At 37.8% G+C, this 26,701-nt stretch overlaps 1 protein-coding gene across 1 annotated transcript in view; it reads left to right on the top strand.

Moving 5' to 3' along the window:
• Positions 1–14,808: 14,808 nt before the first annotated feature.
• HIPK3 (homeodomain interacting protein kinase 3) overlaps positions 14,809–26,701 on the top strand; it is a 79,996-nt gene continuing 68,103 nt past the window's right edge. The window contains exon 1 of the mRNA XM_032223985.1: positions 14,809–14,870. Within this exon, the coding sequence (XP_032079876.1) occupies positions 14,810–14,870 (61 nt within the window). The 5' untranslated portion in view covers position 14,809. The remainder of the gene's footprint in view (positions 14,871–26,701) is intronic.

The raw sequence follows: 26,701 nt of genomic DNA, 5'->3' as shown, positions 1-26,701 counted from the left end.
TCATTCAAGGAGCTAAAAGGATTAGAGTTAGGATTTAAGCCTTAGTGATAAAAAAATTTTTTATTCTGTACATGGCTTGTGGTGTTCAATAAATTCTAAGATACAGTTGTGTTGTTAACTAAAGAGTCTAGAACTAAGCCCTAGCACAGATAAAGCTTTAATTGCCTTCTGTATTATTTTGCCAATTTTGTAAGACAGTGTATTTGAAAATCTTTTGTTATTTGTAAAAATAAAGTGAGAGTACAATTGTGTCAGAATTCACGTACAGGCTTGGCAATAAATTATAGGTCAACATATGTTTACTCCATAGTTCAGCTTTCAACCTGCTGCAATGGAAATTAGGATTCTAGGTTGCTTCTCCTATCCTTCTAAATTAATTAATAATTGGAAGGGTCATATGGTGACATTTGGCAGTTGAAACGCACTATAAGCCTCTCTATTCCCACATAACAAAATGAGCCAAAATGTTAGCATCCAGTTCTACAAAGTGGAGAAATCTGGTAGGGAGCCATACATGAACTCAAACACTATGAGCATGGTCAGCAGTGTGTTTGTAGGAGGCCATAATGCAATCCTGTTCATCCTTGAGAAGAGAGTATGCAATATCTTGGAATATCTGGAGGTCCATGGAATAGGGAAACGCTGAAAAGCATTTGGCAGCAGCCATGAATGAAGGTGATGATGGCCTGAAATGTTGACACCTGACTTGTGACACGAACCTATTATAAGCAAATTCAGTCATAGTCAGAAACAAGGTTATGTGTCTTGCCGGTAGCTTATTTAGCAGTGAAGGAATTGCTTTAAGGTGTCATTTCTCCTCTTTGTTTCCCTATCTGAATATGGAAAGTAAGCAGGTGATAGATAGAGGTTTACATCCCACAGTTGAAACTGAGCTTCCCCAAAACATGCTGTGAACTGTCGGCTTCTGTCAGAAATTTCAAAAAAAGCTGTTTTGGGAGAGAGAAGAGAGCTTCACAAGAACGAATAAAAAGACACATTTTAGAGAAGAAATCGACTTTCACAGAATGGCATTCAAGTCTTGGATATAGGGCACTTCTGTTTAAAGCCCAAGGAAACTGTATCCAGAAGCCTCTTTGGGTACTAGAGAGGATGGAACAGATGGTTGGTGGTCTGAAGGCTTGGCACAATGACAAATGCTGCTGTGAAAAAAAACTCAGATCTGACATCTGCTCTTTTGAAAAACCACCCAAAGTGGTTTGGGTGGATGAAATAAGTCATTTTAAGTATACCAGCATGTCTAGTTGACGACTGTTATGGCAGAGCTGCAACACTTTTTCCCCTAAGCAAAAAAGGACATATAACTGGTGGCTGTGGGTACAGTTTTCCCTATTCCAGAAGAAAGGGAAGGCAGAAGGCTCCTTGAGGGTCATTAATCTAAACCAGTGGTTCCCAATGTGGGGGCCATGCCCCACAGGGGGGGGAAATTTGATTTTTAATGGGGACAATTTGAACCTTGTTTAAACCAAGTTAATGGCCTTTTAGGTTTCCTCCGCATGAGTAGAGTTCACTTTTTGAGTAAAGTAAGAACTATATGTCACGGGGGGCATCAGGATTTTAGAGATGCTTAGGTGGGGCATGGCCAAAAAAAGTTGGGAACCACTGATCTAAGCCCAGACATATGGGTTCTGCTGTTGCTGAGCATGGATTCCTTTCTGGCCTATAGGGTTGTCAGTTATGAAAGGTGGGATTTATTTATTTTATTTAAAATATTTTTGTAGCTGCCCATCTTTCATCCAACTCTGGGTAGCTTCCAAAGACCTAAAACATGTAAAATCACATTAACACTATAAAACCAAACCAATTAAAACAAGAAAAAAAAATGGTGCCAAATCAAAGTTCTAAAGTGTTGGTCTTCTCCCAGTGCTTGTGGGAAAAGCGAGGTCTTCAAAGCCTTATGGAAAGCTAATAGAGTGGAAGCCTGCTGAACATCGGGGCAGAGTGCTCCATAGAGTAGGGGTTTTCATGGAGAAGGCATACATCAGATGGGAGTATTTAGGGGAAGAGACTAGGAATTGAGACAAAGATTTCTTAGTACAGAATAGTGATTGGAGCAAGGACATTGAAAATATTTTGACTAACAATATAAAACATCAATCTCCTTATTCTGTGATTTACCAAAGTAAATGTTAGTCCCACTAGGCAGTCTAGACCAGAAAAATAACCTCACGTGAAGGCTAAAATTACTTTTTATTGAAATTGGGTATAATAATAGAACCTTGCAGATCTGATTATGTTGTACCCCATCCTCATATTTCAGTGAATTAGAGAGGTATCTGCCTGAGCTACTTCATAATTTTATCCTACTGAAGACCTTAAAAACAGGCCATTCCTTTTGTCTCAGTAAGTGTTTCTGATTATCTGTCAGTGTTATCTCCCTTACTCTCTACATTAAGGGAAATGAAAATTAAATGAGAAAAAAATTGCTTAGTTAACTCAGCATCCTGTGAGCTTGTGAGTAGTTTTATAAGCATTACAAATTCTTGTGGTCAGTTTGGTCCCCTAGAGGATATTCACCATTTTTGAGAAGCTAGTGCCAATCCTAAAAAAAATCTTTGCTGATCAAAGGTTCTTTATAAAAAAAATAATTGGTTATTTCAGTAAGAAGGAGTTGCCCAGAAGGAAAATTAGAGGCTGTCTTCAAGTTATAGAAGCATGGTTATAAGAGCTGGTTGTCAAATTGACAAGGAGGCTAATAATTATTTGTAAACAGTCTCCAAATAGAAGCAAGTTAATCTTATCAAAAATAAATAAATGACAAGTTTCATTTACAGTCTTTCTTTCTTTCTTTCTTTCTTTCTTTCTTTCTTTCTTTCTTTCTTTCTTTCTTTCTTTCTTCTCATCTAAAAATAGAATTGGCATTAGATTTTTTTTGTTGCTGCTTTAACCTACTTCATAATAAACCTACTAATCAGTGATCAGTTGTTCTTGGGATTAGCCACTTCTAATCCAGGCAGTTAGTGAGAAATTTGACAACAATATGTAGACAGAGAAAAAGAGAAGGGAAAGAACAGAGGGAAGATGGAAAGAATTGTATTCAGATTTTGGAAGGGATTTTTTCATGCTGAGATGCACACATTTTTTTTTAATTTTGCCTTTATTACTTTTGTAAATAAATCAAGGTGATGAACATATTCAATATTCCTTTCTCCTTTTTTATCTCAACATAACTGTGACCCGTCAAATGCGCGCCCGACAAAAGCGTGCCCGACAAAAGCGCGCCAACAAAACCGCCGTGAGAAACCCGCAACGTCGAAAGCGCTCCCACAAAAGAGCGCCGACAAAACCACGCCCACAAAAGCGCGATTAGGGTTAAGGTTAGGGTTAGGGTTATACATTGTTTTCATTGTTTTTTGATGGCGCGCTTTCGTCGGCGCGCATTTGTCGGTGCGGTTCTGTGGGCGTGATTTCAACCTCGCGGTTTTCTCACCACGGTTTTGTCGGCGTGCTTTTGTCGAGCGCGCATTTGTCGGTGAACCACAATAACAACCCTGTGAGATGAGTTGGGCTGAGAGTGATGGGCCCAAAGTCACCTAGTCAGCTTTCATGCCTAAAGTGGGACTAGAACTAACAGTCTCCTAGTTTCTAGTCTGGTGCTTTATTAATCTGGAATTTGGATTTGTTCCTTGCTGATTTGAGAATGCATTAATTGTATTTTCCTTCTCATTCCTTTAATGGACCCTGGATGGGAATTATAAGAGTTACAGGAAGCCACCGAGCTGGAAGAGGCTGTCGTAAGAATCCTATCAGAGTCTAGATTAAAGAACAATTGTGAGGCAGCACCTGTTTGGATCCTAACTGAATTCAGTCCTTCTTTCAGTATTCCAGTTGGGGCTGGCAGTTGCTCTAGGGATTAAATTATTTAAAGCCTTCAGCTGGCCAGCGTAGGCAAGCAATAGCTTGTAAAACACTTAATCTATTATTTTTTTTAAACTCTTTGCAGGTTGGCTTTACTTAGACTGTAAAACTATATGCAACTGTCAGCTGCTGCTGCTTTTCTTTTGGATACTTGAAATGTGGGTTCCTTAAACAATGATTTTCTCTGCCTCTTTTTAGAATAAAAATAAAATAGAGTAATTGCTTCTTAGAAGCCATCTAAATATATTTTTACAAAACAAAATCTTGGGAATGTTTTCCCAGTGCATTGCTTTCATCACTTTTCCACTTACAGGTGCTGACATTTGATAGTGTTGCTGAAAAAAGAGCAAAGAGTACAAAAATAAATATCTCTTACACTGTATAGTCTAGATGTGCTTATGGAAAACTTCATTTTATTTTAATATGATTGCACTAGCAATGCAGGCTCTTCTACATGGGCAAACAAATAAGTTTAATTGAAGTTTGTATAATACAATACAATACAATAACAGAGTTGGAAGGGACCTTGAAGGTCTTCTAGTCCAACCCCTGCCTAGGCAGAAAACCCTATACCATTTCAGACAAATGGCTATCCAACATTTTCTTAAAGACTTCCAGTGTTGGGGCATTCACAACTTCTGGAAGCAAGCTGTTCCACTGATTAATTGTTCTAACTGTCAGGAAATTTCTCCTCAGTTCTAAGTTGTTTCTCTCCTTGATTAGTTTCCACCCATTTCTTCTTGTTCTACGCTCAGGTGCCTTGGAGAATAGTTTGACTCCCTCTTCTTTGTGACAACCCCTGAGATATTAAAACACTGCTATCATTTCTCCCCCAGTCCTTCTTTTCATTAAACTAGACATACCCAGTTTCTGGAACCGTTCTTCATATGTTTTAGTCTCCAGTCCCCTAATCTTCTTTGTTGCTCTTTTCTGCACTTTTTCTATAGTTTCCACATCTTTTCTACATCGTGACGACCAAAACTGAATGCAGTATTCCAAGTGTGGTCTTACCAAGGCATTATAAAGTGGTATTAACACTTCATGTGATCTTGATTTTATCCCTCTGTTTATGTAGCCTAGAACTGTGTTGGCTTTTTTGGCAGCTGCTGCACACTGCTGGCTCATATGTAAATGGTTGTCTACTAGGACTCCAAGATCTCTCTCACAGTTACTACTATTGAGCAAGGTACCACCTATACTGTACCTGTGCATTTCGTTTTTCTTGCCTAAATGTAGAACCTTACTCTTTTCACCATTGAATTTCATTTTATTAGATAGTGCCCAATATTCAAGTTTGTCAAGATCATTCTGTATCTTAAGCCTGTCTTCTGGAGTCTTGGCTATTCCTGCCAGCTTGGTGTCATCTGCAAATTTGATGAGTTCCCCATTTATCCCCTCATCCAAATCATTGATGAAGGTATTGAAGAGTACTGGGCCTAAAACAGAGCCCTGGGGTACTCCACTGCATACTTCCCTCCATGTAGATGCAGTTCCATTGAGGACTACATGTTGAGTGCGGTTGGTCAGCCAGTTACGAATCCATCTGGTGGTGATGCTGTCTAACCCACATTCTTCTACTTTATCTAGTAGAAGGTTATGGTCTACCTTATCAATTGCCTTACTGAAGTCCAAGTAAACTATATCAACAGCATTCCTCTGGTCTACTGATTTTGTCACTTTGTCAAAGAATGCAATAAGATTAGTTGGGCATGATCTGTTTTGACAAACCCATGTTGGCTTTTGGCTATTACTTTGTTTACTTCTAGGTGTTCACTAATTCATTGCTTGATTACCTTTTCCAGAATCTTCCCTGGTATTGAGGCCAGGCTGATAGGTCTATAGTTTTCTGGATCTATTTTTTTTCCTTTTTAGAAAATGGGAACCACATCGGCTCTTTTCCAGTCCTCTGGCAGTTCCCTGGTGCTCCAGGATCTCTGAAAGATATAGTTCAGTGGTTCTGAGATCTCATCTGCCAGTTCCTTCAGAACCCTGGGCTGTAATCCATCCAGTCCTGGTGATTTGAACTCGTCTAGGGTAGACAGGTGCTCATTTACCATTTTCTTCCCTAGTTCAATTTGTGTTCCTAATCTGATTTTTGTGGTGCTATTTTTGATAGGTTGGACTGTTTTATCCCTTTGTGTAAAGACAGATGCAAAAAATAAGTTAAATAGTTCTGCTTTCTCCCTGTTGCTTGTCACCTTCATGCCACTTTCTCCCAACAATGGACCAATTGTTTCCTTAACTTTTTTCTTGTTTTTAACATGTTGGAAGAAGCTTTTTTTGTTATTTTTTACTTTTGTGGCAAGCCTTTCTTCATTGTGAGCCTTAGCTTTCCTTACTTCATTTTTACAGGCTCGTGCTATTTGCTGATATTCTGCTTTAGTTATGTCTCCCTCTTTCCACTTTTTATACTTATCTATTTTGTCCTTTAATTTATCAGAGAGTTCTTTATGCAGCCATGCTAGTTTCTTTTGGGAGCTGTTATTTTTCTTCTTCATTGGTATCGTGCTAGACTGGGCTTTTGTAATCTCATTTTTCAAAATTTCCCAAGCTTCTTGAGTTGCTTTCCCCTTGAGGATTCTCATCCATGGAATTCTTCCCAAGATCTCTCTAAGTTTATTGAAATTAGCTCTCTTAAAGTCCAAGTCTCTAGTTTGACTTTGTTGTACTACTTGTGTTTGCATAATGTTGAATTCCAATATTGCATGGTCACTTGCCCCCAGGGTTCCTATGGCTTCAACACCTTCTATCATTTCCTCTCTGTTAGTGAGAATTAAGTCCAATATGGCTGATCCCCTTGTTCCCTTCTCTATTTTTTGGGAAACAAACTTGTCTGCTAGGTTCGTTAGGAACCTGTTGGATCTTCTACTTGGTGCAGAGTTTGTTTCCCAGTTGATGTCAGGGTAGTTAAAATCTCCTATTACTATTGTGGTGTGCTTCCTACATATCTTAGTTAGCTGACTAGCAAAAAGTTCATATACTTCCTCTGCTTGGTTGGGTGGCCTGTAGTATAGACCTATAGCAATGTCATCTCCCCCTCCAACCTTTAATATTGACCCAAATGCATTCAAGATAGTTCTCATCATTGATGTGCTCTATTTCTCTAGAGATGTAATTATTTCTTATATAGTGCAACTCCACCTCCTCTTTTATTTGGTTTATTTCTTTTAAATAATTTAAATCCTTCTAGCTGTATGTTCCATTTGTGGGTTTCATCCCATCCAGTTTCTGTAATGGCAACAATATCATATCTTCCCTCATTTACTTGAATTTCTAATTCACCCTGTTTATTCTTCATACTCTGTGCATTGATGTATAGACATTTGAATCCATTTTGATGGACCCTGTGTTTACTGTCTACATAATCTGTGTTATGCCTGACTATCTATATTTTCTTGCCACTTGTATGGCACTCACTATTAAATGCTTGGTTTTGCTTGATAGCAGGCGTGATAATCTTACTCACACAAACATCTATGTTACATGCACTGATAACTCTATGAGTTTTAGATTTCTGGGGACAGAAATGTTCTGTATCAATTAATTCTCTGTCCCCGCTGTTCAGTTTAAATGTTTATCTAGAAAATCTGTGAATGTAATGCCAAGTAACTCAGTCCCTTTCTTGGATGGGTGCAAAGCATCTCTTTTGTACAGTTTTTCATTGGACCAGCTGCAGGCATCATGACTAATAAAACCAAAGCCTTCCCTTTTACACCACTCCTTTAGCCACACATTAAACTCTGCTACACGCTGGACCTTCCCTTTTTGTTCCTTGTATACTGGTAAAACTTCTGAAAAGATAAGCCTACACTACTAAGTTCATACCCCAAGCTGTGGAAATCATTCTTCACAGAAGGTACATCTTTTTGGGACAGATCATTTGTGCCAAGATGTATAATAGCATCAACGTCACAGTCCTTACTTGCATCCTTGACTATCTTAAGAATACTCCTCTTGTCTCTGCCGGCAGTAGCACCAGGCAGACAACTGGCCTCTTTTAAAACCTCCATATCCTTTCCTAAATTTACATCCCTTACGATTGAATCACCAACCAGAAGGTGACTTCTCTTTTTGCATACCTTGATCTTCTTATGCGACTGATGTGTGATACCTGGGTCCCCATTTCGCCTTTCCGAAGAAAGTTCTTCATTTTGGACCATGATCCCCTGCTTATTTGAGTCATCATTATCACAACTACCTTGACCTGTATCTTTAGTGTCCCCATTAAGGTCAGCAAAGGGGCTATATCTGTTATGCTGGGTCACAGCAAAAGCTTTGTGTTTATGGTTCACAGCTCTCATCCTGCTAGATCCCACGGTTGTCCAGACTGCTCTTCTCCTGCAGGATCTTTGCGGTAGAGGGGTCTGATAGCGTGGCTTCTCCATAGAGTGGAATGGCCGAATTGGGTACCTAATTTCTGCTTGGAGAGCACAGATTACAGATTCTAGAGAAGTAATCTGTCTATGTAGACTAGTAATTTCTTTACAAAGGGGACAGTATCCAAATTTCAAAAGAGTACTGCGAAAGACAGGTGCAAAACAGCTATTACATTGAACTAAGCCAATCATTTTGAAATAAAATAAAATCACAAACTCAAGCGCACTAATCCAGAATGTATTATTGCTATTTTGGTTTATAGATATATGATTTGTGCGCCGTTAGCTGTGTGGGCCACTACCTAGTCCTCTTTGCCTCTCTGACTCTCCCCCCCCCCCCCGTAGCCAGCAGCTCCAATCACCAGCCTCAGGAAAGTTCAAATGAAATGGAATTAAAGGGCCCCTACCTTTGTCTCTCTGAATCCCCCCTTGTAGAAAACAGCTCCAATCACCAGCCTCAGGAAGGTTCAAATAAATAAGGAAGGTTCAAATAAGATATGGTATATCTGTTTCTGGGATTGGGGAGAGAGAAAGAATAATTTACTACATTAAACAGGGATAAAGTTGAACAGGCTTTGAACATTATTTGGAACACGCATTTTAGAGCAGAGAAAAATGCAAACAGCATCACTCTAAACCCAGACTATGAAAAAATAGCTGCTTTAATGAGTTGCATTAACATATGGTTGCTTTAACAAGTTGCTTAATTTCTTTTTACATTTTTTACACATTTGACTTTGTATAAACAAACTTCCTGCTGCCACTTTTAACTACTTTATCCATTAGGGTGAGTACTTCCTAAGTTTCTTTCTCTGCCTATTAAGCCATTGATTGTTTTCTAGCAGCATCTCTTCCATTCTTTTCCCAAGATCAGCTATACATTCCATTAGAATACAACAGAACAGAATAATATTCTTTATTGGCCAAATGTGATTATACACACAAGGAATTTTTATCTGGTGCATAAGCTCTCAGTGTACATACCAGAATAGTGATAGATTATTATCATAATCATTGTAAAAATACATTCATCATAAATCATTAGATACAACACTTTGATAATCATGAATACTAAATAAGCAATCAACATAAATCATACTGGATACTAAGTAAACTATATAAATCATAAGATACAAGCAACAAATTTATAAGAAGATAAAGAGATAGGAAATAGGGAATAATGATGGTAATATTGTTTTTTTTAGATAGTTGGATAGTGTTGTGAGAATTCATTACTTAGCAGAGTGAGGGCATGGGGGAGAAAACTGTCCTTGTGTCTAGTTCAGCGATGGCAAACCTTTTTTGGCTTGTGTGACATAAACGGGGGGAGTTCAGGAGAGTCATGTGTGGGTGTACCACACCCATAATGCAATGCATGACCCCTACAGTGCGCATGTGCGCATGACAGGTGCGACCCCCATTTTTTGCATGCTTTTTTCACCATCCCCAGGCTCCAGAGGCTTTATAGGAGCCTGGGGAGGGCGAGAACAGCCTCCCCCACTCTCCGGAGGCTTCAGAAGCTTCACGAAAGTAACTTCCGGTTTGCTCATTGAGCCTTCAGGGACCTTCAGGAGGCTTCCGGTCACTTCTGGTTTGTCGGGTCGTTTTTAATCTTCCAGAGCCTTCAGGGAAGCCTCTGTAAGGCTCCTGAAGGCTACGGAAGGTTTAAACTGGCTCTACAAGAAAACTGGAAGTCCGTTCCCAAACTTCCAGTTTGGCCCTAGGGCCTGTTTTTTGCATTCCAGAGGCTTCGGGGAAGCTCCTAAAGCCTCCAGAGGACCTCCATTGGGAACGGGGGAGGCTGTTTTCACCCTCCCCAGGCTCCTATAAATCCTCTGGAGCCTGGGGAGGGCAAAAATGACTTTAAAAAAGGCTGAACGTGGCAACGCCTCACATGCCCTGACAAATGGCTCTGCATGCCACCTGTGGCACGTGTACCATAAGTTCGCCATCCCAGGTCTAGTTGTTCTGAGGTGCAGGGCCTATAGCCATGATGGCGAACCTATGGCACATGTGCCACAGGTAGCACACGGAGCCATTAGTCAGGCCAGACCATTAGTCAGGCCAGACCTTCCGCACAGCCCTCAGAATCTGGCTATCCCGTCAGGCCTGGGGCTAAGACTGTAACCCGCCCGAATGGTATGAATGTTGTGTTTTTAATTATGTATTGTCTTATATGTTAAAAGTTTGTCTCCCCCTCCCCTTTGGGTTGTGAGCCGCCCTGAGTCCCCCCAGGGAAAAGGGCGGCATATAAATAAACTTCTATAATCTACAATCTACAAGTTGACTTTGGCCTTCTTTTGAGGCAATTTTTCATGCTCCCTAACTTCCCTGAAGCCTCCGGAGCACGAAAAACCGGCCCTACTGGCAAGTGACTTCCTGTTTGCTTGTAGGACTATTTTTCGCCCTCTGGAGCCTTCAAGAGGCTTCCTTGAAGGCTCTGGATGGTGAAAAACAGCCCTAAGGCCAAACCGGAAATCATTTCCAGTTTGTCCGTAGGGCTGTTTTCGCCCTCCGAAGCTTTCCGAGCAAACAGGAGTGACTTCTGGTTTGGCCGTAAGTCTGTTTTTTGTCCTCCAGAGCCTTCAGGGAAGCCTTCTGAAGGCTCCGGAGGGCAAAAAATGGCCATATGAGCAAACCAAAAGTCTGTTCCCAAACTTCCAGTTTGCCCAGAAGGCCGGTTTTTCACACTCTGGAGGCTTCAGGGAGGGCCTCGGGGGGTGGGGAGGCTGTTTTCACCCTCCCCAGGCTCCTAGAAAGCCTCTGGAGCCTGGGGAGGGTAAAAAAAAGAGTGCCAACAGTGAAGGAGGGGCTGGTCACATGTGCAGGCACACAGAGGGGGGAAGCATGCACATGTGTGGCACGCCCGCGTGTGACCCCCTTGCACTCCCCCTGCTTTTGGCATGCAAGCCAAAAAAGGTTTGCCATCGCTGGCTATAGCATTGTTTTGAGGGTAGAAATTGAAACAGTTTATGTCCAGGATGTGGGGGTCTGTAGATATTTTCATAGCCCTCTTTCTTGTCATGCAGTATACAGGTCCTCAATGGAAGGCAGATTAGTAGCAATTGTTTTTTTCTGCAGATCTAATTATCCATTGAAGTCTGTGTTTGTCTTGATTGGTTGCAGAGCCAAACCAGACAGTTATCGAGGTACACATGACAGACTCAATAATTCCTTGGCAGAATTATTGGGTGGTATTCATTAAACAAATGAAAGAGGGACTGCTATGTTCACAGTTCTTTATTGGTTCATAATAATCTAAAATCAATAAATAATAATTAATGACATCTGGACTAAGAACAGGCAGACCTTTGGGTTGAGTGGCCACATGGGAATACTGGGGGAATATCCTGCAGGTGCTGCCTCAAAATGGCTGCCATGAGAGGGATTTTTTGGTTCTTAAAATAACTGTTCTGTTGAGCAACAGCAGTCACAAAATACTGGTTTATCCAATGGCAAACCAGGTTTCTTACTTTCTCTTCCATATTTTTCTTCCTTCCTTCTTTGCAAGGCACTTAACTACAGAAACAAGGCCATACATCTGTGGACTCCCAGAGGTATTTTTGTAATTAAACATGGTGTTAGAAGCTGGTACTTTGCTTTGCAGCAGACCAGGTGCCTAGTAAAAAAGAAAAATATGAGGAAGATCAGGAAGCAAGACAGTTACTGAGAAAGATATTAGTAGGCACATTGACATGCACTGATGCCGTGATAGAAAAGTATCTATTTAGTGTAATTTAACTATACCCTGAAAATAAAGTCAATATTGAGTAAACCAAAATAGCAGATCCATACAATTATTTAAAAGCTTGATTCTAAAAACAACATACCAGTATTATAGGATGGTAACCTAGGATACAAGAGACATTCCACTGTTTATTTGCAATGATAATTTGCTCCATTTGTTAGAAGGCTGCATCCTTCGAAACTGAGGGCTCCTCTGTGTCATTATAGGATGTCCCTTGTTTAGGAACAACCTCATTTTGTGACTGTTTGCAGTCATGACAGTGCCAGAAAATAAATTTACAACCAATCCTTGCTGTAAAGCAAAGGAAACCTGAGGTAAGATTATAACCAAAGTCACCATTCATTTAGCAGCTAGTTTGCTTAAGTTGTCAATCCCAATTGTGGTTGCTAAATGAGGACTACCTATATACATATGCAGTATCAGGTCATCTGGTACAAAGAGGCAAAATTTGTTTAACAGATCTTTTCTATATAAGGAATTGACATGCATTATTTACAACTAGAGTTAACAATGCATTTTTCAAATTTGCCAAACTATTCTGTAGCAGCATTTGAAAGTATATTCTTTGTATGCTGTGTATTAAACAGTTAAAATAAATATTATATAATAATTTGCATATACAACAGACTTGTTGAGAAAGATGTGCTTATGATCACATTGAATTTTCCTCACTCAGCTGCTTAAATATGTGAATGTATAGTAATAAATTTGAAGGCTCATTAGCCGGGAATCTTCACATTCTCTTAATTCTCATGCCCAATTACTTCATTTTCAAACTTCCTCATTTTCTAATCTATTCTCTTTTCCTTCTCCTTCTTCCTTGCATTGTTTCTTGCTTAAGTCACATATTGTATATTTGTGATGATCGATAAAGTTCTAACTTGCTTTTTAGCTTATTCCTTAAATGAAAGGAGATTTACTGACATATTTTGTTAATGTAGGCTCAGGTGAGTAGGGAGCCATTTTGGAAAAAACACTATAATCTATGCCATTTCTCTACGCAGCTTTCTTGTATTCAAGGATTGAGCTGAATATAATGATTTAGTGTCATATATCAGGTTGGACTTTGGCTCATCTGTTCCAGTGTGACTGTATACAGGAGTGTAAAAGCATATACTATGTAAAGATAGACTTATAAACTATAAGTATAGATTATCTTAAGCCAGAAAGCCTGGGGAATTCTGAGGGTTGAAGTACACACCTCCTCAAATTGCCAAGTTTGAGAAATGCTGCAAATACAGTACTAGTTACTAATTGTCTTCTAGGATTCAGGCAAGGTTTTTTTTTTAAAAAAAAATCTGGAATTGCTAGGAATTGAATCTGTATGCTACTCTTGAGTTCTGATGCTCCCTCTGTCTTATTTCCAGCTTACTTAAGTGGGAAATGGTCAGCAGTACTCAATTGTATCTCAAAGAAACACAAAACATATCTATGGGAATTCAGTTTATTTAATATACTGACTTTCCTATATATATTATATTAATGGAAACTGCTATAATAGTACTCATCTCAGTTTTGTTATACCTGTTTCCCATTCATGGGAAAAATATTTTGTATTTTCTTAACTATTTGTAGGACTCCTTCATATTTTCTGCTTGTTATAAGAAGCATTTGAAATAAATGTTCATCTCTTAAAGCAGCAAAGCTTATGTATACTGAGCCAAGCTTCTAGACATTGATACTATTTATGGATCAGCAACTGAGTTTACAAACTGGGTGTAGATGTCTGTCATTTCAACATACATACTTAGATTCAAGATATTAAAAGCAGCAATTTCTACTACTGAAGGCAGTATCATTTACAACCATTTATACCCTGTTCTTCAGCCTGGAAGATTTCTTGACATATTTATGGAAAATTTAAAAAACCTCTACTTTTAGACCTGCAATCCAAATAATGCAACCGAAAGGAAAATGGATAGGAAAAAGAAATGAAAACAAAATAAGTGTCCATGTACCGTTAATGTTTAATGCCTCTTATAATGGCAAGCAATAAAATGTGAACTATGCAATGGGATTATTCATTAATACTGTCAGTCTAGCAACATCATTTTAGCAAGGGATCTCTCTTGCTTTAACTCAAAAAAGCCCTTGATCTCAGTATAACCATGACAGTAATAAATAGAGTTGTTTGTTACCTATCTCTTAGGTAAAGGAAAGCAAATTAAATTTGGTAATGACTGCAGAGTTCCCCCCCCCCCCTGTGCTTTTTGGTGTACATTTTAAATTGAGCCTGTTTGTATGACATAGCGAATCTAGTTATTGTTCCTGATCATTTGATCTCAAATTGATTAACTGACAGATACATTTTTATTCCTTCCAGTCACTGAAAAGATGGTTGAAAAGCTGTCATTTTCCTGCCTGTGTCTGAAAGGGTGAATATTCATAATGGCACTGTTGGGGTGAGCACTGCTATGGACATACATCATGGCTGAAGATGCTGAACGCATTCCCATCTGTTCCTGCTTCTTTACATCCTCTCATGTAGTCGTGGGGAAGAAATGAAAACAGAAAAGGTCAGAGTGGTTGGATGACATAATAAGAGTTAATTAACTGGTGTGAATCAGTTTAGTTCAAATAAGACTGGATCTGTGATTAAATGTAAAACCCTGTATTGGATGGATTTAGATATTGCCTCACCATCCTTAATCAATCCCTAGCTCCTCATGTTGCAATTGTGTTGTAAAAATAGTGCCTTTTCATGTATCTGATAGACAGCATAATGCATTTAAAATACATGGATCAATTGAACTGCTCCTAAACTTAGTTCATATCTTTGTGAAGGATCATGGGCTGACAAAACTTCTGCATGAGGACAAAATCTGGACAGAGATGCTTCTTTTGCCTCTATACGGTCCCTGAGGGAATAGGTGAGTAGCCAAGGCTATTCAGTATTTCAGTGACAGGGTTATATAACATAACATTATAACTCTCACATATGTTCTCTAAACATGTAAAATGATCGTTTGAATTTCTTCATTCTTTGACTGAAGTATGCTTGGATTTCTTGGAAAAATTTGATCAATAAAATATTAGAGGAGTGCAATCCTTTATTTAATTGCCAAACTAAGATTTAGCCGTACCCTTTCTCTTGGGAACTCTTTGGAGAAAATTCATTTAAAAGGATACTTAATACATTTATTTCTCAGTTGTGTTGCCTAATTTGGTCTAGGTGGTTACTTCTTGTTTCCATCTTTTTTTAAAAACTGTGACACAGTTGTATAGTGAAAATAGTTGTTTCAAAAGGGTCACATTCTTTCTGTGGTAGCTCATGTTATTTCAGCATGTTATGGAAAATTTTGCTACAAGAGAAAATTACTGTCATTCTAACATTTTAAATACACAGTCTGAAATGTTAAGATGATTATGAAATCAGTTAAACTTTGTTTTTCCATTCTCCCTATACACACACACCCCTTTATACAGACATCAATTTAAAACCATCTCTGTTTAATATTCATTTTTCTGTTCCTCATTCTCTATCAATGATTTCAAAAGAAATGGCAACAATGTAGGCTTAGTTTAGATTAAAATATCTTTGGAAGCAAAAACAATTTTTGTTATGTCTGGCATTATAACATTATTGGCCATGATGAAAACCACATGATACTTAAGCACTAAATTCTATTATTGTTAGAATATTAATCTTCTGATAAAGGCCTACATAGCCAGGACATGTTCTCAGAATGTGTTTATTTCTGCCCAGGCTGCTCTGCTTTTCATTCTCCTTCTCCCTTTCAGACCTTACTTACAAAATGTTTGTATTGCATAAGTCTGCAAAAAAGTGCAAAATATTTTTTCCTGTGCAATAGCAAGGAGGAGAGTTTGCAAGATGCATTGCATTAGACATATTCTCTACATAATTTCCAATTTTTAGCTCAGCTCTAGATCTTGGTACTTAAATGCCATGATTTTAGGATCTTGAGGTAGATAAATGAGAATTCTATCAAGGACTTGTTTGAATTGCTTGCTTTGATCCCAATATTTTATATGCCTCTCATGTCAGTGGATCTCAGTATTTCTAGGTGTTACAGTCTTGGGGCCAGGCAGAATAGCAGCAAGAGGTTCAGATTCAAAAATTAATTTCTGTTTATACTTAGTGTTATCAAAATAATAAAACTAACTTAGAAAAGTAATTTAGAAATATTTATAACCATCAGTAAGATCTTGAAATTGATGAACATCAGTTTCTATTGATGAAAATGCATGGAATCATTTTATGTTACTATGTTTTTAGTAATGCAATAAAAAGATAAATATTACTATGAATATATTGAAACAAAATCTTAATGTTAACAGAGATAAATTAAATCATATTTTAATACCATATTTGCATTTTAATGTCCTTTGGGAGTATTGGTAATTTTATTTAAAATGGTTTCCTTATTATTTTGTAAGAAGGTTTTGTGCTGCTTTGAATAATAATCAGTCTATGCTATAGCTAAGGGCCTCCTGTTGGTCTCATATCCAAGTGCTAACCAACTCAGACTCTGATTCATTTTTCCAGATCAGTCAAGGTTGGCTAAGTATTACCCCTTGTTAAGAATAAATAATTGGATCAAAAAAGCAATTTTTATATGTGCCACAACACTGAATCATCTTCCAATTAGTTGTAATCTGCCATATTTCACCTGCGGTAATTTATTTTTAAAGTTCAACTGATGTATTAAAAGTCCAACCTTTTTTTTTTGTTTTTTGAAGTCTGGATATTAAGTGAAAGTTTGCATTTTAGCACTGTTTGCTTTGGTGCTTAATTTCACCTGAACTCAGATTTTTAGTAGATGATAAAATACTTCCAAAAAGTGCAACTCTTTCAAAATTAGCATAGTAATTACAATAAGGATAATTACTTGCAGGGTGGGCTGCTACAAGTTCGCCCTGATTTGGGAGAATCCATAGTTAACATTATGGCTGGTTCAGAGAACCTCCAAATCCCACCCCTGACTGGCTCCACCCACCATGCCACCCCATCCCACCATGCCCCTCCCAGGAGTCTCCATGTGGCCCGCTTTGGATGCAATGTAAGTGCAGGGCCTATGCGGAGGCTCAGGAAGGGGGAAAATGGGCCTCCTGGAAGGCCTCCAGAGCCCAGAGGAGGCAGTTTTCGCCCTCCCAGAGGCTTGAGGAAATACTCCGGAGCTTGGGGAAGGCAAAAACGTTCCCCTCCACCGCCCTAGTGCAGGAGATTTACTAGGCCACCCCCACCATGGCTACACCCACCCAGCAACTGAACAGAGAACTCGTTGCTGAAATTTTTGAAGCCCACCCCTGATTACTTGGAATTACTGATTATGATAATTTTTGAAATTACAAATATTTTAATAATCTACTGTATTAAGGGATAAATAAAATAACTCTAATGCCAATTAATATATGAATCTATTTTTTATTTTAAAAACCATATTAGTAGATTATACACAGACTTATATACGAACACAATCTACCTATTTAAATTAGCTAAAATGTGTATCAAAATCTCTAATATTCAATAGAAGACTGCATAAAAATCATCAAGCATTTTGTATACCATTCTACTGATGTACTGCTATTAGTTTTGTAATATAATGTTTTCTAATAAGATCACTATTAACAATGGAGATAATGGTTTTTTATTTTATGAAAAATATTAATCTCCTGACAGTTTCGTTTCCCCTTAGAATAATATTTAGATAATTTAGGTTTAGAATACAGGCATAATTGCTAGTGGACATAACCAAATTCATCAGATGGGGATTTCTCATACTATTTTGTTTAAAAGTACTCAGTATTCATAATAAAAACTACAGCAAAATATTTATCATGTTTATAAATAGCAATGTTTTTCTTTGAGGTATTTGCTAAGTAATTTCCTTGTTTCTAAAAACATGCTATGCATACTTATTTGAAATCACAATGAGAATAATAACATTTACTTCTAAGTAGACATACATAATTGGACTGTATATTAACTATAGTTTTAAACAGACTTATTATCCCAAACTTGTTAGAGGCAGTCCTCAGGTTACAACAACTGATTCAGCAATTGTTCAAAATTACAGTGGTTCTAAACAAGGAGGACTTATGACCAATCCTTGGAGCTCTGGCTGTTACAGTGTCTCTGTGTTAAGTGATCACCGGGTCATTCCAAATATGTCAGTGTGGTCTGTCACCAATTCTGTAAATTGCATATATAACCTCTGACAAAAGAAGGAGATCCAGACTTTGACAAAATTGCTCTCAAGCAGCCTTTTTATTCACATTAATCACTTTACCTGAAGAGCTCCAGAAACTGAAGAAGCAGAAATGACACATTGGTGGAAGAAGTAAAACAAAAGAACTTTTTCAAATCATAGATGTCCAGAGGGTGGGGGAGAAAGAAAAAATGCATCATGACACTGTGATAATACTTGTTCCTTTTGTACATGTGTTGTGATATCACTCACAAGTACGTGTTATACGTATTCACAATATCACTCACAAGTATGTATTATATTTTCATCATTACGTCACAGTGTATATTTCATTACTCTATTAAAGACCTTGGAATCTGCAGATGTCTTTGGCTTGCATACAAGTACAAGCTCATGTTTGCGCTGACACTATAGCAATGGGGGAGGCAATGTGTCAGTACTTCTCCCTTATTGCATCAGTGAACTGTCAGCAGTCTTACTGAGGATGGCAAATTCCCTATTAGGAAGGGATGAACAGGTAGTTCTCCTACCTCATTACTGTGTCCATTTTGCATTGGGCTGGTACCAGGCCATTCAGGTTTGAAAAGGTCTTGGCTCTTCCTGGGCAGATTTTGATGTGGTGATTGGGGCAAAGTCTAATTGTATTATCTGCAACTCCTTTCAGCTACTATGTTTTGAGGAAGTAAGGATGCTACTCTGTCTCAAAACTTCTGCCATTTGATCTAAATCTCTCTTGATTTTTGTGGTTGAGGTATGTGTGATAAGTTGAACCTAGAAGGTGTTCACTTGGTTTGTGGGATGCTAGCAATCCTGAAGAAGACACTTGCAGGCTACTTCCGCAAGAGGCTTTAGGTCACAGGTGTAAAACATGGTATCACGCAGGGGTGGGTTGCTCCCTGTATTACTGCGCATAATTTTTTTTTAGGATCAACTAAAAGGATCAAACAATCTAGAAACATTAGCACTTGGTAGAGCAACTCTGAAGGACTTAGAAGAGACACTCAGATGCTTTGATGTCTCTATACTTACAAAGATCGGAATTGTGGAAGCTATGATATTCCTCATGACACTCTATAGAAGAAAAAGTTAAACTTTAAAGAAGCAGGATAGTGCACCATTGGCAGACTTGAAAGAACAGGTTAGGGATAGGTTGTCATGGAGAAAATCTATGTGGTTGCTAGGAGTCAAAAATGACAAAATGGCTTACCATAAACAAACATTGGTTCATTCATCCATGTAACAAACAACACAGAGAAGATTAGGAGTGCAGTTTTTAATACACTTATTACAAAGTAAGTTTTATTTATTGAAATGTACTTATGGGTGAACATAGAGCATGCAGGATTCTATCTACAATCTACAATACTGTATATGTTTATCTGGAAATATGCCCTACTTAACACAGTGAGACATTCTATAAACAACACTAAAAGAGACAGATTTTTTTTCCACTTTTCTTTATTCAGTAAACTCCAATCTATATATAAAGACTTGAGAAAGATAAGCAGGTGGGGAGAGAAGGAGACAGGTCAGGAGACAAATGTGAGATACATTTTACATTGAGAAGAATCTTCCATCTGTTCTTTCCATATCAGATTACTAGATACAATGGTTAGAGACTGAATTTTGATAGGATAAAAATTAAAATGCAAAACAAAGACCGTCAGCCTGTTAGATCAGGTGTTTTGTGTTCTTATTATAGAATGTTCAGGGAGAAAATATAGAAGGAGAGCCATTTCTTCATTTCCACATATTAATTGCTGTTTCCACACTTTTCCATCTTGACTGTCATACTTTCTACCCCAACAATTAGCACTTTGGAAGGAGTCTAAGTAAGAAATAATAACCTTTAAGCTTCACTAATTTCCCCTTTGCAGTTGACTATTAATTTATTTACTTCTATAATTATGGCCCCATTACACCAGAGTCAAGATTAAAGAACTTTTCCTGTGAAAAACAACAACAGCCCTATACTTCAATTCACTGCTCTTCTAACTCTGTCTTACCACACACAGATTACCAGTGCTTTCTTCTGAAAGGACTAATAACTTATTCTGACATTGTGAAATTAGTGACACATCTATACTGGAGATATGTAAATTGCACATTTGTGTTGTGCTAATGAATTGCGTTATGCTAGTTCTTTAAGCAAACTAGCACTTCTACATAGCAGAGCTTGTTATTCTCTAAAAGTTTGTATTGGTAAATTAGCTCCACTGAAATTGTATGGGTCCTTTTTGGTAATAGTTATTCACTTTGCGTCATAAGTCAATATTATTTAGCAAACTGCATTTCTGTTTTTATTCCAAAATTATTCATGTGACTTGGTATTTTTAAAGCAATTTAATGTGTTATGAAAATCATTCTATGAGGCAAGCCTTCAACTTATTTTAAGTTACATCACATTCAGTATTTCAGCAATGGATTCAAGTCCTATATAAGTTCTAGCTAAGTTTTATTGTTAAATGTAAGGTTTATTAAAGCAGGTTGATATATTATATTTCCGCTGTTTGAACAGTTGTCTATTTCTGCTCCTACCTGCTAAAGATGAAATGTAATAATGAAGATATGAATTGCTGGAAAACAATTGATTCTGGGGGATTCTTTTCTCCTTTCCCCGGTGATCAAGGAATCCTCTAGTCTGAATTTTATATATTGTTCTGTAAGCACCCTGACCATATTCTTAGATATTAGCATACAAGTGTCCAATACAGGTGGCCCTCAACTTACAGCCATTCTGTTAGTGACCATTTGAGAAGTGAAAAGTAAAAAAAGTGACTTACCACCAGTCCTCCACCTGACTGTTACAAAAGCACTAAGATTTATATCCTGCTCCATAGTGCTTTAAAGCAGTGGCCCTCAATCTTTCCATCTCTGTTGACCAGCAGTGGTGGAGGAGAGGGGCTAGTTTTGCATTTGTACGCTAGAAGTGGTATTCTTCCAGTTTGCCCCGGTTCGGGGGAACTGGTAGCGGTGGCGGCGGGAGCCTCCGCCCACCCACCCAGACGTCATCATGGACGCTCTGCTTCATGAAGGTTCTGCCCAGGCGCAGAAGCCCCGTGCGCACTTACGGTTTCAAACTGGTAACGAAAATAAGAGGAAACCATTACTGGTGCACATAATGCTTGCACAAATGCAATTTGGTGCATTTTTCTGCTACTTGTATGGCCCAGTTTCCAATGGGCTGTGACACAGCACCGGGCAGTGGATTGGGGGTTGGAGATCCCTGTTTTAAAGCACTCTCTGGGTGGTTTATATATTTCCTCCAATAATTTGATAGATGGAAAGCTGAGTCAACCTTAAGCCCATCAGGATGAAACTCTAGGGAGACTGTGGGCAGCGTTTGCCTGCAATACTGCACTTTAATTACTGCGCTACCAGAGCTCCCATGGTCATGTGATCAAAATTTGAGCGCTTTGCAACTGGCATGTATTTATGAGCATATAAATAATAAATCCTGGGGTCATTTGATTACCATTTTTGACCTTCCCATTTGGCCTCTGACAAACAAAGCCAATGGGGGTGCCAGATTCACTTAATGACAACATGATTCACTTAACAACTGCAGTGATTTGCTTAAAAATCGTGGCAAAAAAGCTTATAGAATCAGGTGCAAGTCATTTAACAACCGCCCTGCTTAGCAGTAGAAAATTATGGTGCCAGCTGTGGTCGTAAGTCAAGGACTACCTGTATATAAGATTATTGGACACTCACATATCAATACTGTATATGAGAATATAATACAATAATACAGTAGCAGAATTGGAAGGGACTTTGGAGGTCATTTAGTCCAACCCCTGCCTAGGCAGGAAACCCTATACCATTTCAGACAAATGGCTATCCAACATCTTCTTAAAGACTTGCAGTGTTGGGGCATTCACAACTTCTGGAGGCAAGTTGTTCCACTGATTAATTGTTCTAACTGTCAGGAAATTTCTCCTCAGTTCTAAGTTGCTTCTCTCCTTGATTAGTTGCCACCCATTGCTTCTTGTTCTACCCTCAGGTGCCTTGACTTGTGATGTTGTTTTAAGTCCAGTGGAACAATAAAAATAGTAGTTTTTCCAGCTGTGGGAACTTTCCAAAGGTGTATTAAAGCAAAAAAGTGATAGAAATGAGCAAGTATTTACCTCTTTGCTCTATGTCCATAGAGTCGCGCGGTTACAGTCATTTATATTTCTTGTACTTTACAAACTAATCTACAGGAAAAATCTGTGGTCTTTGAACTGTTTTGATTCTGTAAAAGGCATACTGTGCTGGTGAAATGCAGGATTACATTATAATAAGGAGGGGGGCACCAGTTTTACATTTCAAGGAAATATTCTATGTTACTACCCAATGAATGTAAATAATGTGATCTGGTTCAGAAGGAATGCTAAGCTACAAGGTGGTCTTTTTGTGTTCGACTTAATGTGAATTCCACCCATTATGATTTCACATTATTTACCAGTAGGGTTTGCATATTTTCCTTCTGTCTGGAGGAGTTACGGCATAAATGAGGAGTGATGTTTTATAACTTCATTATTAATTTTTCAGTCTTACCTTCTCAAAAAGGGAATAATTAACAATGGTATTTGTAAGTTCTGGCTGGCTCTACCGAGGCCTGGCTATAACAATACCAACAGTGTAAGCACTAGGGTATGGTATCCACTCAACCTTTGTTTTCCTCTCTGAAAAGAAACACATTTTTAGAAAGTTAATTCAGAGAGATTTCTTGTGAAACAGCAAACATTACACTATGATTGTTTTGTTTTTCCCCATTGTTTTTGTTTTAAAAATAAGGAAACAAATTGCTCCCAGTGGCTTATTTTCAGTTTTAATGGATGAAAAACATACCTTAGGAGCTATTTTCTGACTTAGTGAATATTTACCAAGTTTCCTGCCAGCCTATAAATGTACAAACATGAACTTGGTTACTCATTAGCTTTCTTGAGAAAGTAAGGCATAATAATCATGAAGAAAACTGGTTATGTATGTAGTTTTACTGAATGTGGACAACAAAGGGATATTTACAGATTAAAACTGTTTTTTTCAGAACTGTCTAAGTTGATGTGAATTTTTATAGTGGTTAACTTGTTTACTGGAATATTTCTGTCTCTTTCTGGGCAACAACTTGGCAAGATTAAGGTTCATGGAATAAAAATGTATGCATGCTTTTTAAGAAGATGTAGCTGTGCTAGGAAGTGGTTATGGATAACAGAAGCAGGCTGATGCAATGCATGCTTTCAACAGCAGTTAATGGACTCTTCCCTCTAAAAAGGATTTGTGCTTCTGGAGTACTATGCAATTTAAAGGAGTGCAGATGGCACAATCCTTTCTGGTATGCTTAAAGGTGATCGACCTTCCCTGTTTTATACTTTCTCTACTTGGGGCCTGTAAAAAGCTTAGCAAATCTGCTATTCTGGAATAGACAGCATGGTTAGCAAATTATCTTTGCAAACTTCTAGAAGGAAAGATATCACATATTTTTTTAGTATCATTATTATAACTAATGTATCTTATAGTCTCTTAATCTGTAAGGAGGCATTGAAAGAGTAGAGAAGTGGCTGTTTACTTTAAAATCCCATCAGTGGGTACCATAGCACAGAAGGGGAGGTTTTAAAACAGAAAATATGGGACAATATGCATGCATACATGACTGTCATATAAGCAATATAACTTAGAGGAATTTCAACACAGAAATGGATTGTATGCTCCAAATTTGGTAAAGTAAGAAGCCTTGACTAACAGAATGGATGTGTATATTCTTTTGTAAATTGCAATGTTTGCATATGACTGATGAACCATAATGGTGAGAGTTAGAGTACTTTGTTAGTTACAACGAAAAGAAAAGAATACTTGATTATAAGGTTTTTATCTCATGCAGAAAATTTTCTGTTATTTTCTTAACCTGATTTCAGCAGAATCAATCCAAATCCAATTTTTAAATGCTCTTTTGTGTACCTATTTTGTAGTTTCTTAGTTATAAGACTTTGATTGGTATTCATCTATTAAATCTAGAATCTTGAAACAGTCTGAATGTGTAATATATGAATTATTGTGCTTTTTTAATGCATAGAAATCCTCAAACTGTATGAAATGCAATCTTTCATTTGGTAATAAGTATAGTGGTTGATATAGCGATTGATATGTCAACAATTAGTGTCTTTATTGTTATTGGCAGAGTCTGTAGTAATTATCTGTGGCTGTTTACTGTAGTGTAAAGACAACTGACCACTCCTACACTGTTATCTAAGAAAAGCACTTTGCTCCTTATTATACAATTGAATTCTGGTAGTGAAAGGAGTGAGATGAGATTATTCTTAATTGCTGCCATATTTTTCAGGCACTACTTGAAATGTGGCTACATTTGCTGATGCAATCTTGAACCTAGAATGAATTAGTCTGGCCATGGAAATCAGAATATGAAGCTGTATCAATTTATCTTAGATATATTAAAGTCCATATATAGCAATAGCAATAGCAGTTAGACTTATATACCGCTTCATAGGGCTTTCAGCCCTCTCTAAGCGGTTTACAGAGTCAGCATATCGCCCCCACAGTCTGGGTCCTCATTTTACCCACCTCGGAAGGATGGAAGGCTGAGCCAACCCTGAGCCGGTGAGATTTAAACTGCTGAACTGCTGAACTAGCAGTCAGCTGAAGTGGCCTGCAGTACTACACTCTACCCACTGCGCCACCTCGGCTCTTGAGGATCCATTACTTCAAGTCTAGAGAGCAGGGCTTTAGTTTATAAGGCTGCCTTCTAGGATGGCTAAGGATAAAACGTCAAAATGAGAGCGTAAAGGTTTGTAGAATTTGGAGATCTGAAGTTGATCTAAAAACCTTGTGGTTTTTAAAGCATTTGTTAATATTCCTGGTGAAATAAGAATAAAGAAGCTGTTTTATTTGGTTTGATGCTTCATGTTTATCACCCTTGATCTGAACTCTGGCCTGGTAACTAAAAGCTAATAATAATGGAGAGGAGAATCGGTACTAACAGTTTAATTTTTATGTTCTTTACCTAAGAAGATTGTCCAATTGTTCAATTGAAGAGCCAAATCTTGTGACTAGAAGCTTATTGTACTTAATAGTACAAGATAATAATCCAGGCTCTAGTCTTCACTTTGTTTTCAAAAGCTTCAGTGCAAAATGCCAAGCTTAGGACAATCAGGCTGCCTCAGACAATTACCTTATGAATTTAGACTGGATGATTTGCCCATTTCTTGAGGGTTTGCCAAGTTTATAGCTTCAGTTTTATAAAAAGTTAATTTCTAACAAAAGTCCTCACTAAAAATCCTGTTACACTGTTTTTTTAATCTTTCTGAGATCTCCAATAGAATTCCTATACTATACTATAATTGCTATGTGATTATGAAATTGGAAGATAATATTCCTTTTTATTTAAATAACCCACTATAAATTAATATTTAAATCTTAATGTTCTTTTTAATCTTGCTGAGATCTCAATAGAATCCCTATACTATACTATAATTGCTATGTGATTATTTATGAAATTGAAAAATAATATTCCTTTTTATTTAAATCATACACTATATAATTAATATTTAAATTATACATGAGAGAAACAGGTTTGTAGCCTGTTGATTAGAACAGTTGATTGAATAGCTGGTTAACACTGACTGGATTTTTGACTTTACTCATTTATTTATGGTTCTTTCTACCTTGTTTTTATTGTAAGCCACCTAGGGTCAAGTTGGAGTCAGATGGTGCCAAAATTGTATACAATAAATAAATATCATGCTGCATTATATTTCATTTTCAGACTGGCATTTACATAAAATTCTGAAAGTGAACAAACATTGATTGATCAAGGAGACCTTTGTCTTCTGACATAGTATTTCCCAGGAACTGGAGTCAAAAGTCTACTTAAAGTTTAAAATGCTGCAAATATAAACTTTTGGGGACTAGGCACACACTTCCATCAGGATATAGAAAACCAGGCCCCTGATATGAAGTCAGCCTGTTTGTCTGATAAATGATGTTCCTGGTCAATTTTACAATGTCACAGTACATTTTTGGCATAGATGTTGTCAATTATAATTCGGAAGCTTAGTAGTTGATCATTTGCTGGCAGATATTTTTTATGTTACTTGTAGATGGAAATAATAATGGCCCTAAACCAATAGTTAGGGATTTCAATTGACTTGTCAATGTAAATAAACAGTGAGTCAGTACCTCATCAAACAGTATGACTTTTGAACAAATACCGAAGTATACTATGCCCTCTTGAGATATCCCCCAGTTAAAGTTGATTGATTAATTTGGCTTATACCAAATTGCCCATGCCCTCATCCATTCACTCATATATAGCTCAGATAAATAGGTCTCCTAAGAGGCTGCTGGGAAGTGTCATTCGTTACTAGGCAGCACAGTATTCAAAGGTGGTACAGCTGATCTCCAAAAAATAGCTGAATCTATTTGCTTTTTCTTATCTTGTCAGTGGCTATCAAGCTTCTTTGGCAGTGTCTGTTTTTTGCTATTAGGAGGGGGCTTAATTCCCCCCCCCCCCAGAGAGAGATATTGTCAAGTAG

Source organism: Thamnophis elegans, chromosome 1 (genome assembly GCF_009769535.1).
Source record: "Thamnophis elegans isolate rThaEle1 chromosome 1, rThaEle1.pri, whole genome shotgun sequence".
NCBI lineage: Eukaryota > Metazoa > Chordata > Lepidosauria > Squamata > Colubridae > Thamnophis > Thamnophis elegans.
Note: the sequence above shows the minus strand (reverse complement) of the source record. Positions and strands in the feature narration are given on the sequence as shown.